Source organism: Nipponia nippon, unplaced genomic scaffold (assembly GCF_047370975.1).
Source record: "Nipponia nippon isolate SJK-2023a ecotype South Korea unplaced genomic scaffold, ASM4737097v1 scaffold_1, whole genome shotgun sequence".
Taxonomy (NCBI): Eukaryota; Metazoa; Chordata; class Aves; order Pelecaniformes; family Threskiornithidae; genus Nipponia; species Nipponia nippon.
The window spans coordinates 12,305,168-12,322,265 of NW_028262290.1; the positions used below are offsets into that span (position 1 = coordinate 12,305,168).

The 17,098-nt window shown below is 40.2% G+C and overlaps 1 protein-coding gene across 3 annotated transcripts in view; it reads right to left on the reverse strand.

Moving 5' to 3' along the window:
* Positions 1-17,098, reverse strand: part of NSMCE2 (NSE2 SUMO ligase component of SMC5/6 complex) — a 138,389-nt gene that overhangs the window by 4,276 nt on the left and 117,015 nt on the right. For 2 of the 3 annotated variants that reach the window (XM_087746154.1, XM_087746174.1), the window contains 3 exons: positions 4,949-5,049; positions 4,522-4,628; positions 887-1,264 (listed from right to left, as the gene is read on the reverse strand). In XM_087746154.1, the coding sequence (XP_087602280.1) occupies positions 1,105-1,264; positions 4,522-4,628; positions 4,949-5,049 (368 nt within the window). In that variant the 3' untranslated portion in view covers positions 887-1,104. Of the gene's footprint in view, positions 1-886; positions 1,265-4,521; positions 4,629-4,948; positions 5,050-17,098 lie in introns of those variants that run through there. The other variant, XM_087746164.1, reaches the window with a different exon arrangement.

Below are 17,098 nucleotides of genomic sequence, written 5' to 3' on the forward strand. Positions count from 1 at the left end.
TTAGCAAACAGTAACCCAGAGTGAAAAGCTCAGCATTTAGGTACCTTAGCTACATTTTACTCTAAATGTCAGACTGTAAATTCAGAAAAATGACGTAGGAAAATGCCATCTAACCCGCTAAGGATCCCAAAGCTCAGAGAAACCTATATTTTCTGCTTCACATACGCCAAGAGATAATTGCCACCTGACCACCAAGGCAGCTCCTTTTACCTATGGCTATTTCTAATTCATATATGTAGTGCCTTATCTGCTAGATGTGTTCAAATCAATTTAGGTAATAGATACGGAGTGTCACAAAGCTTAACTAACTCCTTTGTTGGATCTGTGCCCAAATGCATAGATATCTCAAGCTTATATAAAATGAGATTAACTGCTTTTCAGTTCAAGGCATATGGATACAATGGATTTGTATTATCTACAAATTAGTTATTGGAATAAATTTATAAATAACTGTAGTCTCCTAACCTACAGTATTAAGGTAAAGCCCCCTGGGACTTCCAAACGCAAAAGCCTGAAACAAAAGCTTCTGAATCTCAAAAGAAAAGCATAGGTTAGGGTGTTCAATAATTATAAGAACAAGGGCAAGATCGTCAGAGGTGAGTGGTAATTTTGTGTGTCCACACACAGGGTGCAGATGTGCAGCCCTTCCTGCAAATTAAGCTCTATTAAAGTTTCTTGAGGTTTGCAATAAAACACAGACGTGCTCCCAAGCAGGGTATATGACTTGGGTGAGTCCTTGGTCAGAGTACCCTGCTCCGAGTATTCCCAGCAGTTACGGAGACAGTAACAGAACTATCTGCACTATTGAGCAAAGCACTCGCTATTACATGCTGGCAGAATCTGCACCTCTAATATGCTGAAAAAATTAGCACACTGACAAGGAAGGTTAAATGCTGCAAGACATGTTTTATTTATCAAACGCGAGCTTTCAGAATTTCAGGAAGGTTAAAAAAAACAAGATAAACTGGAATTCCTCATACTTGGCAGTTTAAAAAATTATTTCAGTTACAGCTGAGACCTTCAATTTTGCCTATAAATGAAACACTTTAAATAACAATCAGTTACACAACCTACTTACAATCAGCAGCTTATCTCACAAGACCTCTAATAACAAATTTCCTTTGTGGCAGCAGCGTATCCAGCTGACTTCTCCAGTGTTGACCAGCTTTGTTTATTCTGACTGTCAATCGCTCTTTTAAGTGCTTCATCTGGCACAAGATCTGATCCTTTTACATCAGCATGGCTACAGCCAATTTTAGGGCATCTGTTAAAAAGAAAAGAGAGACTCCATTAAATCGGAAGAATTGTATTTGTCAGATATAGGCCTTTACATAACATCTGCTGGTTTATTGTATTTATCTGGGATTCACTCTCTCTGTCAGTTCCTCGTTACCTCTTTCCTCTTCACTAGCTCTCTGTGGAGAAAAATAAATCCATTTATCTAAACTGGTGGGAATCAGCAGCTGAAGAAAGGAAGGAACACAGTGAGAGATGGAGCCTCTCACCTGTAGATCACTCCCTTGCTTCAGGTACACAAGCTGCCTGCATCAGTAATGATACTAGTGTTGCATGGACATGGTTCTGTGTTGTTTTCTCTCTTTGCAGACCTCTACAAACTGCAGGTAACTACCTCTTACCTTATTAATCTGCAGTGGAGAAGTATAATCTTTACTGATAGATAGATAAATAGGGAAAATTATTTCTAGGAAAATAGATAAAAGAGAATGAGACTTGCAAAGGCTGACTGGTGAATCAGTGGGCTATCTAGTTGGTGTAAAAATTTACCTGGCCTTTTATGAACTGAGAAAGCACAGAAAGGAGAGATGGGGTCAAATTAACAGCCTCTAAATGATAATCAAATACAAAAAGTCTTACAACTACTTGAAACAGCCAGATAAAGACAGCAGGGTGAAAGATATTCAAGGACCAAAGGTCATTTTCCTTTGGTGGTGGCCCAAACGTGCACTGATGGTATTCAGAAATAACGCTTTTCCTGAATTTTCTCTTTGATTAGGAGTAACTTTTGTCTGAGATGCTGAACTTATTTACACTCAGTACTCATAGCTTATACTCCAATTTGTCCACAGCTTACTGTGTTTGTCATGGATAAGTCACTTAATTGCTCTGTGCCTCAGTTTTCCCATTTATCACCTTATTAGAGCAATAGCTTGCCAGATTAATGAATAACAAGTGCTCAGAAAGTTTCCCACGTTTCCTGTAAGCATAAAGTATTAGTATGTCCTTCCAGGCAGTGGAAATAGTGAGCAAACCAAAACATGTAAGAATTGCCTAAAGGAGTCTATAGCAAGTCTATCAGCACAAAACCGGTGGCTGTGCGTACGTCGGCTGAAGAGCTGACATTCAGCCAGTGCACTGCCAAGGGCACCGAAGGGATCCTGTGGATTCAGACTGGAAAGTACGTGTGAGGAAACAGCCACTTCTGGAACTCCAGAGTGAGCAACAGCTTTGATTTCAGAATTGGGGATAGAGAGGATCCCCCTAACCACGACTCTGCTCTATCATGATACCTGCTTCCACTTGAATATTGCTGGCAGGAGTGCAGTCGAGTAGCAACACCACGAGAACAGGGTACTCAGATGGGGAACTTGTTGCATCAACACGCCTGTCTTCCCACCACAGCTGACTATGGTTTTTCAAAACTGACTGCATTTTCACGAGAAAGGTTAAAATTACAGCAGGTCAGTGAGATTGGGCAGAGAAAACCAAGCAGTCTTTCTCAACTTAGTTACAGAGAAGCCGAGTTATTGCTGTGCTTGTGCTTTTCTAGCATACTGGGATAACTGCTGTAAAAATGGTAAGGTTGAAAGCTAAAAGCTCAAAATTAAGAACTGCCAGGATTCAGACTGCACAAGTAACTTCAGTTTGGGTATAAGGTAGCTTTTAAAGCTAAACATTGTACAGCTTACATGATTTTTTTTTTACTCTATATTTTCTCTAAGTCTTTAATTTCTTAGAAGATAACATAAAAATTCAGTCATGTGACCCTATTAGTTTTTCAGCAGCGCTGAAACTTTTGATTCACCACAACAGTCTCTACTACCATGACATTTTCCTGATGGATTTAACAATACAGAGAATTATTTAGATATGTAGATAAATTCAGTTCTGTATTGCAGAAGGTATTTTTGTCATGGTTTTGGGCTGTTGAGCACATCCTTCCTATCCTGTCCCTATCTTCCAGAACTCTCACTTTCTTCTCTCCAACTTGTGAGCTGTTTCCCAACTCCTGTTCATTTTTCCAGCCAAGTTTCTGTCCATCCATGTTGCTGGTTTTGTTGTTATTCCCAGTACATTGCACCCACTCCACTTTTTCTCCCTAGACCTTATAACACAGGCAAGGTACTTTGGTCTTGTTCTTCAAGCCGTCTTGACACTGAGGTAGTGGCTGGGCATCCCAACTGATGCTTGATTTCATAGCAGTGCTTTTCTGTAGCCAGGAAGGAGCGTGGAATAAAAAGTCCCTCTCCACCTTTGTATCCCCGTGGCGGAGTATGCAGAGCCTAACAGAAACGCAAGAGCAACGGATGGAGGAAGTAATCTGCCTGGGGCATTATCTTTGGGGAAATCAGGTTGCTAGTCTCTGACGGACCTTCCTGAGCATGTGCAAACTGCACATTTATTAAAAAGTCCACAACTGGTAAGTTTCCATGAGGTCATCAACCCCAAAGCATGAGGCTCTAGCACATATGGTGTAAAAACAAACATGAAATTAATGATGAAGTGGTATGTCCTCTAAACTTACTCTAAAAAGAGTTTGAGCCCCTTTTCTTCTCCTTTTTTTTTTTTTTTTAATCAAAACCATCCTAAATTTGAAACTTACTGGCAAGAAGTTCAGGTTTAAAAATTCAACTGTTATATATTTTCACTAAAAAAAAAATGTCCTGTGTAGAAAGTGGCAGGCTGCTTTCACGATACAAAGTAAGAATTATTTAATTGCATTGTAGTAGGAACTGCACAATCCTGTCTGATCATTCTTAAAGCTCTCTCTGTCTGATCATTCTTGAACTCTGTACTACCTAAAGACTTGTGTTTTAATATTTCTCACTTCAACACTCATTTAAGTGTTTTAATATTTCTCAGTTGTACTGGAATATAACTGCAGAAGAGGATGCACAGAGGAGACTTTTTTTTTTCTTCCATTACATTCAGGGCTTGCTAAATAAGCAGTGGGAACAAAATGAGTAACTACATTTTAGGAAGCTGAAGTTTCTCTTTGTTGTTCATGGCTATACGAAATCTCTTTGCTTCTGTTGCGCAGGTACCACGAGTAGCTGTAACTTCCCCACACGCTTCCTGAGTATTTCCTTACACATTGTTTTCATTAAAAAGAAAAGCTCCTTCACGTGTACAGTACTAATGAGGAGACTGTGACTTGGGCAGACACTGAGGTATTACTTCCTGCAGCCTTGCCAATCCAAATACATTTCCTTGAACAAGTGGAATAAAATTCCACTTACACAGCAAAGCAAATAGCTTTTCCACACATTCTTATTAGCTTACCGGACTTTTTTCTTTTGCTGCTTTCGAGTCTGGATAATTTTTAGAATGGCGTCTTCTTCATAAGTATGTCCACAGATTTTGTTTCGAACTGGCCTCTTCATTTCCATCTGTAATCAATAAGGTTTGATTTAAAGGCACTGATAATGCCCATGAAAATGCTTCTTATGAGATTTTATGTAAAACAGCAGGAAGCATGTTTGCCATTCATACATGGCATTCCACTCAAATTACAGGGTCAGGTCCTGCATGGTAAACTGCATTCCTACTTACGTGGGTTTTTTTCTCAAGCAATGTTGTTCATCTCTGATAATGCTTGTGATTTATACTGCCTGATTTTTAACAAGTATTGCAGATTTGTAATGAACAATCCAATGAAGAATACGAAATAACTATTTCCCAATCGATTATCGTAGCAGTGATAGCATACCTGTGTAATGGGGCAAATAAAGTTCATCTGACTCTGAGTCACGGCTATGTCTTCATCGATTTGTTCAATGGCCTCATTATCATTATCTGATTGACGACAAACTATAATGGGAAACAAGACAATTTTCATTTCATATTTAATATAGATAGCCAATACTTAAAATAAGCAAATAAAATCCAGCATTTGCCAAGCATTATCTCACAATGCTATCTAAGATGCCACAACATATTTTTGTACCACTCCCTGAACAAGATACTGCAAAAAATACTGTACTATAGTCTCTGTTAGAAATTGTGGATTTTTAAATGGTAACCACTGTTTTGTGTGCGTGTGTGTGTGCCTATTTATAGCCAGTGCTAGAAAGGAGGGCTGGGAGAGAAAGCAAGCTGGCCTGAATATATGCAAAGCCTTTGGTATTCTCTGTTCAAGTTCACCAAAACCCAGGAATATGCAGATGAGTCCTCAAAATCTCACAAAGGACGAGGTGGAGCTTTTGCAGATTTGGCAGTCCTACCCTCAAGATCAGTTTGTGTTTGAATGTCATAAATGGGCTTGCTGTATAGCCTGCATACAGAGTGTATACTTTACAAGGAATTTGTACTATTTATCGTAATGCATGATTTGTAAAGTGATGCTGCTGTATTTTAACAAGACTATAATTAGTGAAAAACAAAAGCCAAGAAAGTGTTATTTGAGATGGACAATAGAAATGTTACTGAAGTAACCTTAAGGAGGAGGGGCAGAATGAAATACTGATCTCCCAGGGATCACCTGGTGGCCCAATGCCAGGGAATGAGGGGCGGACAAACAAGATTAAGCTAGAGAAGATGCAGGTCCCCGCCTTCACCAGAAGAAGAAGGCAAGGTGTAAGCAACTCTGCGTACCCAGGGGCACGCCAGCCCAGGATTCCATGCAGAGACTAATTAGCCAGAGTCAAAAGCTGAGACACAGGAGCAGCTAAGGAGGATATGTATTGCTAAGTATAACCTTAATAAATGTATACGTGTTGTTTTATCTTTTCCTAACTTTGTTCTGTTATTGTGAATCTAGGCTTTTAGTTGAATGTATTTGTTTATCTTTAAATCTTATCTGGTAATAATAGCAAGCTTAACACCTGCCTTAACTTTCCATTCCTTTGGGGTGGTTCTGCAATGTTTTTGCAGCAGTGCCCTGGGGTGTAGTCGTCAAGGAGTCCAAGCCGAACAGAACATTTTTCTCTCTAGCTGCACAAGCTAGTTTGCAATGTAGCAACACAAGGTTCAGAGAGGATGAAATCCTTCAGTGGCCTGCGTTGGCTTTGACTGCCAAGGGGGCAGTGAGAAACACAAGTGAACACGGAGGGTTTAGAGTCACTTCATGATTTGCTTTCTACAAAGTCTCAGCCTTGGTTGCCTTTGCTGCTATTGCACACTATCAGCCAATCTTTGCATCTTTGCATCCCTGCTATTCAGTCTTCCACATCTGTTAAGGACCAGTGTTTCCTAACGTATGGTCAGTCCTGCATGCCTGTATAATGCCATCACCTTCCGGATGATAACAGCAGACATCACTCTTGGAGCAATCACAATCTCTCACACCCAGTCTAGACTGAGCACACTGCCATGTGAGCCAGCACACCTCTGGTTGAGGTACTCTTGGCATCGGTATTGCAGCCATCGCTCCACCACGGCACCTCTCGGTATGCCGGTTTTATTTGCATGTTTTTCCTTCCTCCTTAACAGAGCTTGCCCTTCTCTCCATTCCAATATACCAAGAGTTTTCCAAGCATTCAGGAATGTTTCTGACCCAGGTACTCCTGCAAATACTTGGGCAATACTCAGGCAAGCATCAAGGGTATTTCTGTTTCTGAGGCCTCATTCAATCAATAGGGTGTGGATGCAGGGGGAAAAGGAGCTCAAATGTCCAATGTCAATAATAATTTTAAGGCTTTCATCTCCAAGAATATTAACATACCTTTATCAGATACTGACCCCCTAACAAAAGTAAACACACTTGCAAATCAGAAGGAAAAAGTGGGCACAATTTAACTGTAAATACCAAAACTGCAATGATATAGACATCAAAAAAAGACCTGCATCAGTTACCAGTTTTCAGAAAAGAAAGCCTTCTTAGATTGCTTTTATATAAGGTTTATTCTACCATAAACACATAGTATTTTGAAGAAAATACAACGTTTGGGGGAAAAAAGTGGGTTTTTTTAATGAAGCTTTTGAAATACAAAGCAATGGGTGAAATCCCACTGAGACAGCAAGGATAAACAATATTGCAAATATTGGTAGGTGCCAGCTTTGGCATGGGCTGCTTTATTTAAATACCATACTGATTTTTTTCCTATGAGTAATGCCAACAAAGAACAAGAGATTCAGAATTTCCTTAAATTCATGTATCTGCAAATTTTGACATACTGCAGCTCTAATCTTTCCTGCTGAAAACATCTGGAAACTCACATTTTTCTGTGTTGTACTTTGTTTCAACTCATGCGCTTGGCATGTAGCTCCAGCGTACCAGTGCATCACATCGGTCAGTGAAGTCAGAACGCAGCAGTACGAGCAAGATCTAGGAGAGGTGATTGTTTACAAAGGATGATTTTCTTTTTTTTTTTTATCAATATGTAAATGCCAAGGAAGGTGGGTAAAGTTTTAAAATGTGGGGCTGTGCCTGTGATTTTACTTTTAAAGCTCAGCACTCCAAGTTAGGCAGGTAAGTGGCCTCTTCTGGAAGAGTGTTCACCCCGTGCAGCACCTTCTGACTTTGCTAAGGCGTCACCACTTCACTCATCACTTCTGTGTGTGCTTACTTAGGTATCGACACAAGAATTTAGGAGAGTATGTTGAAGCATCCAAGTGTGAAAGTATGAGCTCAAGCTTGGGTACTGATGCTTGAGTCTCCCCTGAAGGCCTCGGGTCTCTAAATTATGTGAGCTGAATCACAGGCTGGGTTTACCTCCTTCTCATACTGGCTTTGGAGGTGATTTAGATGCCTCATGTTTAACCATTGAAATTCCATGATTTGAGACCCACTCCTTGTAGGTGGGATATAGTAATCTTCCTGGATTCAAATCATCCTCTTGCTGCAAGCTTATCTTAAACACTTCAGGTTGCACTTCATTTGCAATGATTTTGTATACAGTCTACCAGGGTGGGGCCCTGGTTTCAAGAGGTTATCACAGCACAAATGAATAATTATTTAAAATATTTCCCTTTCATAAACAGCTAATATTTTTAATAATAAATATGCAAGACTGGGATGATGCAAGTGATACCTCAAACATGTCAATAGCAAATTAGCATAAATCAGATAAACCACCCACAGATTTGTTGTTATTGCTTGATGTTCTAGATTACAGGAGGAGAGAGGAAAATAACTTTTTTCAATTACAGTAAATTTTGCAGAGATTACGCAAGACACACATACATCCTGGTCAGTAAGATGCTCTAAACTGTAGATCTATACCTGTAAAATCATACTGGAAGATGTTTTTATTAAGGTCAAAGGGATTTTTTACCAAATGAAATGTATAAAAGATTGGAGGATCTAACTTGCAAGTCTGACTGTTCTATAAAAAGAAGAAATAAAAACACCAACTCATACATATTTCAGCTAAGTCAGGTTACATTTCTGTAAAATTGAGTTTTCCTTGCAAATTAAAACCAGATGCAGAAATGCTAAGTTATTGTTCCTGAAATTCAGATATTGCCTTAAGTAACAGAAGTACATACATCTATTTTGGTAGTCTGAGAGATTACATTTTAAGAGCCTTAAGAGTTTCTAGCTTTCCATTCCAGCTAATTGAAACCTGTTAGGAGTATTAGCAGCACATTTTCTATCTGGCTATCTCAGCCATGATGTTTACATCTAATTAGTGCCCACTGTTGTAACAAAACTGCATTCTCATAAAGGTATCTATTTTTGGTAACACATGATAATGAATTTTGCAACTGCCAACTGTTTTTCACTTATTCAATTTTAATTAAAAGCTGGTAGTACTTTATATCTCTATCACTTTAATCTCTTGATAAAAATGTGACTAACATGCCTTAGCTCAGTTTTCACTGCTGAGAGAGACTGAGAACTTTTAAGCCAACTTTGAAAAGTAAGAAAACCATAGTGTGGTGACATTAACTGCTATATTGTGAATTATATTAAGCATCGGGAGTCTACGTATTAAAAAGGCATTAGAGGAAAGATCCTCTCCGTTGTCACTGTCACTTCTGTGACAGACAGACTGCTGTCTGCTCACTGCTTCCAGTGCCAACAACGTCCTCTACCTTTCTCTAACCTGGCCCTGAGTGAGTACATGTTGCAATGTAAACTTAATTGATTTCTTTCCTTTTGTGCTGCGCTGTTCTGCCTTCTCACCTGCCATCAGTCAGACGCTAATCCTGGAAATCAAAGGGTAACGTTAAGCATGCAGGATTGAGTCTTTGTAAGCCTGAGCCACTAGACAGACAAGGTCTTGGCTCCCAAGAGGGTCTATTGTACTGCTGACTCTATAGAAATAACAGCAACTCATCCAGGCTGGGAAAAATCCTATCTCTGAGAGCTCCAACAAAAACATGAATGTTATGAGGGCAAGTCAAATGCCAAGTGTTCCTGCCAGCAGGACTCAGAAAACAATGAAAGGTGGGGGAGGTGAAGGACATCCTCACTTCCAAGAGTTGTATGCGAAGAGTCAGGAGTCTAGCATTAGTGCTCTGAATTTGGGTTAGACTTCAGATCCGGAGATGCAGACCAGAGCAACTGCCCAGTGTCCTGCCCCCGGGACGGATCCGCAGTAAATGCAGTAGGAGGAGTGAAAGACGAGGGGAAGCACAGAGTAATACCTTCCTGGCAAACTTTCCCAGTCTCTAGCAATTTGTGGCCAAGGACTTCCTGAGTCAAAGGTAATATCTTTGTACTTAATAAGCCCTGGAGTTTTCCTCCAATGAATTTGTCTAAACTTGGAGAGGGGAATTTGGGTCTGGACTTTTCAGCTTGATTAGAGACAGTTATCTTTGCTAGAAATGTTAGCAACGGTTTAATTTTCCTTGAAACTTACCGCAGAGGCTGTAGGTTACAGTTTAATTTGATTTTTAAGAGGGAAAATAAGGTGTGCAAGCTACAGCTGCAGTCAAGAAGTTCAAAGGCTTTCTGCTTTTGCCAGAGGCATGCGATAGTTTAATTTGCCAACCAAGCCAAACTAGGCTTTGCATTAAAGTACATTACAATTTGATTACTTGCTGGTGTTGCAATGCACAAGTTGATCTGAGGAAGGTGGCCTCCAACATGTTGCTCCAGATTGCAATTGCAAACTTACTTGCTCCTGCCCAGGCCAAGCAATTTGCGGGTAATTTACTGACAAGTCCCTTGTATGTGCTGTTTTACACATACATGTGTGAGACGTACATAGACATGCATTTGATCAATCCAAAATAAAATGACAATTCTGTAAATATAAGCCATTCTGATTTTCCTGGAGTGTGAAAGGCAAATTAGATGAAGAAATTAGCAAATTGGTAGTTCCTTTACATACTAAGAGTGGGGAAGGAAAGGACAGTATCCTGCACTAAACAAGAATCCTCTAAAAACTCCTTTAATGCCATCAAATTCACAGCGCTTGCTTATTTTACAGTATTTTGTCCCACTAAGCTACAGGCCTTTTAAAATACACTGTTCCAAATGGAAATACTGTTCCCGTTTTACCCTTTCACTACAGGGTAGAGCTGGTTGATGCCAGTTTTCCAGAATGACCTTAAAATGAAGAGAGACTATGATTTGATGGAAATGTTATGGGACAGTCGTTACAGAAATTTAAGTACGTGAAGGAGACGGAAAGACACTTGAAGCGAGATACAATTTGCTGTTTAATGTATTAATAAATAAAATGTGACTGCAAATCCCACCTAGAAAAAAAAAAAAACCAAACAAATAAAACAAACGCCAGAGGTGCCCTGTGAAACCTTCAACTCATGCACTATTTGAAGTGAGAAGTAAGACATCTTTGCCTTTAGATTTTGGGAGATTCATACTGTTGTGCAGTGGGAGCTGTGTCCCTAGAAATGTGAACAGAAAGGATATCTTTGATTATAAACCACACAACTCGAACAGTTTGGTTGGCAAACACACAGAGGGAGCCTTTTTGCTCCCTCTGTTCTTGCAAACAAACATGAGAAATCCACACTTCAAAGTCCATGGATGACATTTCAAACAGCAGTTTCCTCATCACTGCAGTCTGGACTAGATCAGAAGAAGCTCCTGGGGGAGATGAAGCTTACCTAAAAAGATGTTACGAAGGCTCATCAGTAAGCTCAGAGGAGCCACTATTTCTGGAAAATCTAAGAAGGCCATATTCTTCCATCTTAACTATCATCTGCCAGGCCGTGTTCTTCCATCTTAACTATCATCTCCCACAATGGTGTGCAAACTTAAGAAGCAAGTTAAACACCAAAGGCTTGCTGAAAATAAACCTAACTGATAAACAGATTGCTTAAATGACCAGGAACCCTAGGTCTACATGAAAGCGTGCCAGGCATGTGACAACAGAGCAAAAGTGTTAGGGATGCCACAGTACAAGCAAAGCAAGACAAAAACTGGAGTATCTTAGGACAAAATATATCAGACACAAGCTACTAAAGTGCAAATATATGTAAAGAACATTTTTATTACTTGGATTTTCTCCTGCTCTTCAGAAGAAAAAAGGCTGAACAATCTCTGCTTCATACAGTATACTATATAAAGGCAATTTCCATGCTTAGAGAGCATTATTTCATGTATCAAAGATTAGAAGAATATCACACACATTTAAAAAATGAAGAAATTCACTTCAGACACATGAAAGAAAAAGTTGCAAAAGATGCAACCAGAAAAAAAAAAAAAGCCTACCATTTCATTAGAAGATGAACCACTTTCCATTACTAACATTGTGGTCAGAATCTGGGAATCTGGAATGTCACTGATGCAATGCTAACCATCAAATGACATGAACATGTAGGGCTTGCCTACACAGGGAAGCTGTTGCAAAATAAGCGAGGGTGTGAATGTAGAACGCATTAGCTACTTGGCATTAACTCACTGTGTGGACGCTCTTATTCTGCACTAGGAGTGCCTTTTGGCTGTTTAGCCTAATCTGCTTCCACAGTGGACTCAAGAAAGGCAGTGTTAATGCTGGACAGGAATAGCGAGAGGAAAGCCGTCGGTATTGACAGCAGTTTGGAGCCACGTCCATTTATGCATGAGTCTTTAGCAGTCTTTGAATGGTCTCTTCTGTAAATTTAATTCAAATTCCCTCAGAATTCCAAATATTCTCTACATATTAGCTCACAAGCAGAAACCATGCCTATGACATCTCCAAACAAAAAGTAATGGTGTCATGTATCTTGTCACCTACATGGTTGGAGGCCGCTTTGCCCATTTCAGTATGTCATTTGTGCATTCCTGTAGTCATTCACTTCTGAAAAGTTGAACTGGTGACAGATTTTCAGGTGCAACAAGCTTCTGCCAGAAAACACTCCCAGACAGAACTGTTCCAGGGTAAGAGAGGGGCAGAAAACAAAAAGAGCAGTGATCAGGCAAGTGGACCAGGCAGCGTAGCTTCCTAGCAGTCCATTCAACAGGCTGCTATGGAGTTAGTGAGCAGAAAAGCCCCTTGCTAGCCCAAATGATCACACCCCTAGAAGATTACCATTCTGATAATCATTTCAATCTGTCTCTTCACATCCTCCTCAAAAAACTTTTTGACAAAGACGTCACTGTACTTCTTTCCTAAGCAGATGTTGAAAAACATCTTTAAAAAGTCACCAAAATAATGCCCCCAGCCCCAGTGCCAGACGCACATAGTTTGCCATGTGTTGGGACATCGGTAGGAATATTTATGAGGTATAGGGTGAGAGGGCATAAAGCTATAATCCCTGAACATTAACCTCTTGATTTTGTGATTGGCGAGGATCGCACCGACTCAGCAGCTGTCGGAAACTGCAGAGAGCACAGGAAAGGGCAAACTCTCACCTTCGGGAATCGGCAGGTTTGTAGTACAGGAAAGCAGCTCCGCAGCCCCCTTCACCCAAAGGAAGCTGGAGAGACAGATCTGCCTCTTTTACCAGGAACAGACAGATGTACTGTATCGCTCTTGCATAAAGACATGAGTACAAATAAGAAAAAGTGAAACTGAAATGGTGGGGACACAATATTCTTTTCTCCACCCCCTGAAGCCCAATGTTGAAACACTTGAAAGAAACTTTTAGGCGAGATATTTTATTTCAAAATTAGTATTAATGAAGAGAGCAACATTTGCAATTCTGTTCTTAGTGATGCATTTCAATCCTTCAGAGCACTTTGTAAAACTCTTTTAACAACTTCAAAAATTAATTATTTACTTCATTTAAAAATGTATAACATCAAGTGATTACAATTCAATGTGCAGTGAAGCACTATATATACATATCCACCTAACTTATCGGAATTATATTATTAAGATGTATAAAGAGAGGAGTTGTGTTCATTTCGCAAACTTTTTCTGTAGAAATTAATTTCTTCTGTATTTTACATATAAACTTCACCACTCCAGTTATTCTGAATTCTGCAGCTTTGCACTGCCTGAAATGCCTCTGCTGAAACGGCCTCTGGGATGGGCAAGAAGCCTCAGCTGTCTGCATGTCATGGTCATTACTCCAGCACCATCTCGGAGCTTGTCCCTGCTGCAGTCACTGCTCGGGGCACTGCCTGGGTACCCGCTCGGGGCTGCATCTCCCACTCTGCTCCTGCCTTTGGTCATCAGCCTGCGGCCCCAACCACCTCCTCAGAAGAGGAATTTTCCTAAAGCAACGAATCGTTTGTGGAAGTAATAACACCTAATTCTTTCTTCTCTTGAACACAAAGCCCTATAAAGAAGGTCAGTTTTACTACCATGACCATTCCACTGGTGGAAAACTGAGGCACAGGGCAGGAATACGTCCAGAGCCACTAGCACATTCTGTGTGCTAAACCGTTGTCTTTCCCATTAGACCACACTGCCTTCCCCCTGAGTAACTAAGGCTATGAACAGTTTCCAAATACATTCTTAGTGAATGCATCAGTTCCATGCTAAAAGCAAAAAATACAATACAGAAACCAGTATCTTTTAGTAATTGCACAATATCTGGTTGTTTATTCTGAGAAAACTAACACTTGCACTGAAGAACACATGATCATTTTCTGGTAAGTCGTATATATAAAATAATGCTTCTTTGCTAAACTACATGAGAAAAGGAAAAAAATCCACATTTGATATCATATGGAAACAAGTCAAGAAGTAAAACTCAGTTTGTTTTTTTTTTAAGGAGAAACTTACAGCTCTGCCATTGCTCAATCGTAAAACTGCAAGGTTTTCATTTAGCTTAAGGCAGAGTGACATATTGCATGTGTGCGTACTAAGACATTCTGCATAAACTATGCTGTGCACACTGAGCAGATCTTCATTATAATAATCCTCGGTAAGCTGTTCCCTAAAAGAAATAAAAAATGTTGCTAATCCCAATTTGCACAGCGTCCTCCAAAACAATGTCACAGAGGGCTTGTGTGGCTGAACATAACGCACTCATCAGTTAGGAACAGCTGAACAGCTATTTCTCTCAACCTGTCCTGTGATGTAAGGTTAGGCTTCTTGAATGGCAGTCAGTAGAAAAAATCTAACGCTGAAGCCCTGAGCTATAAATAGTCATGGATTATAACTGCAGCAGCCTAGTAGCTTCTGATGGTAATTAGTAGTTAATTTTAAATCTGATCGATATTTATTTTAAATCTCTTTCTGCAGATTCTCATTTGCCAGGAGTGTAACTGGCAGAGTGCATCTTCATTAATGCTACATGCATCAGAAAATCATTACCATTCTATAGGTGTCATTTATGCAGCAACACATGCATTTCAGACTTCACCTTGACATTTTTGCCTGGTGCAGATAACAGACAATCTGGAAATGACTGTGCTTTATGGGAAATGTACTGGGGAGACTGAGGGGCTTAACTAAGGTCAAGCACGAGGCAAAGTCTTTTATACCCTCAAGGTCTCTCTATGTCTGCTTTCCCCTCCAGATCAGATTTAATAGGGTAGTGGAGCAGGACCGAGAAAGGACTTGAACGCCCTCAGCACAGATGCACACAGCAGCAGAAACAAGAATGGCTGAGCAGGACAAGCAGAGCAAGGGAAGCTGATGTTGAATTGATGGGACAGCAGTTGCAGTGTCACTTGTGCTTCATAATAAGGATAAGGAGCACATATAGCTAAATCACATGGCATTCTGCACAGTCTTCATCTTTCTAGCAAAGCAGTTAATGTTACGCTCGCTATTTCAATCTTATAGTTATTACCAGGATGGAGTAACATTATAGTTGTCCTCTTAAGAACTATTAACTTCCCTTGCACTCTTTGGGTGGCACATCAGCTCTTGCAGAAATACATACAATCCCCACATGTATGCTGAGAAAGATCACGATTTTACATCTCAAAATAAACAGCTTAATATAAGTGAAACAATCAAACTGCACTAATTAAGGAAGGAAAACAAAACAAAATACAACAGAGCTACACTAAGGAATCACCAGTTCAAAACAATGGAGATAAGGCACAGCCTGTTTTTGTCAATGCTTCTTTCACATCAGAAATCAAGCACAGCCCCGCAACCCAGAGTTTAGGTTAGGTCAGAGTTACTGAGACTTTCTGGTTTGTACAGGTAATTAAGAGTCCTCCTTTTCTACACATTTGGCTACAGCTAGTAAAAAGACGTGGGAACTGGGTTCAGTGACTGGAACGAATGGAAAACCTTTAAGGACAGAATCAATATATAAAGGGGGATCATAAGAAAGATGGAGAGAGACTTTTTACCAGGGTCTGCAGTGACAGGACAAGGGGAAATGGTTTTAAACTGGAACAGGATAGATTTAGATTGGATGTGAGGCATTCTTTACTATGAGGGTGGTGAGACACTGGAACAGAGAAGCTGTGGATGCCCCATCCTGGAAGTGTTGGACAGGGCTTTGAGCAACCTGATCTAGTGGAAGATGTCCCTGCCCGCGGCAGGGGGGTAGGACTAGATGATCTCTAAAGGTCCCTTGAACTCAAACCATTCTATAATATTTCCCTGATTCCAAGCTTTTATTTGCAGATTCCAGCACTGGCAGTTACAGCTCTTCCGGATCAAATACTACCTTGATATGGCGTGCATGCCAATACAAGAACATGTAACACAATTTAGGAAATTATTTGTTAGATTAAGAAGTTGAAAAGCGCTATTAGTGAAGACCATAAAGGGACTATATCATTAAAAAAATGCAACAATAAAATATGCTAGTCACAGACAAATGACACAGTTAAGCTCTCCCCATGACAAAACACACTCAGCCTTAACTGAAAAGTGGCTGCAACCAACCTTCCTAGAGGTGTCCTGCTAGTTTTTTCATTGCAAAGCTGATCATGGTACAGCATCCCATTTCATATAAAGGAAAAATATAAAGTATCAGAGGGAACATACTTGAATGATAAATAATTCTAGCCAAGGAGACAGGGGAATCTGGAAAACAGCAGTGAGTCGCATGCCAATTTTGTAAACATAGGAAATGATTGCTTCAAAACTTTCAGCTGCTTGAGGTGCTGTCCACCCATATATGACAAACCTAACAGGGAAGAGTCACCGTGTTAGTGACACCCACAGGTATGTGGAAAGGACAGTCATTTAGCAGTAAGCAGAGTTCCTTGGGAAGTGACAGTCTTTGCAATCACACATTCCTGGGTTACTACATTTGGCCTCTGGCTTGTACAGCACAGGAGCTCGATTATCACTGACAATGCTGATCTGGAATTTCAGGAATGGGTTGTAGTGGGTCCTGGGAAGCAAGCAGCATCTATGAAGCGAAGAAGCACTCTATACCTTTGCCAACAGAGAATGTTATGTTGCTCCGAGATGTTGCAAGAGCATACAAGCAGTGTGGGAAAAGTGCAAACAGAGCTGGTGCAGTAGGAACTACAAACGGCATCGCGTTATTTACCACGGGGGCAGGAAGGCGTATGGAATTCCACACCACTCGGCGCCCGAAAATATTCTTCAGCAAATTATTAAAAAATTTGACTGTAAGCAGCTAAAGGATAACAAGGTAGTAAGAGGCAGTCAATATGTTTCTTGCCAGATCAAATTACGTCAAACTG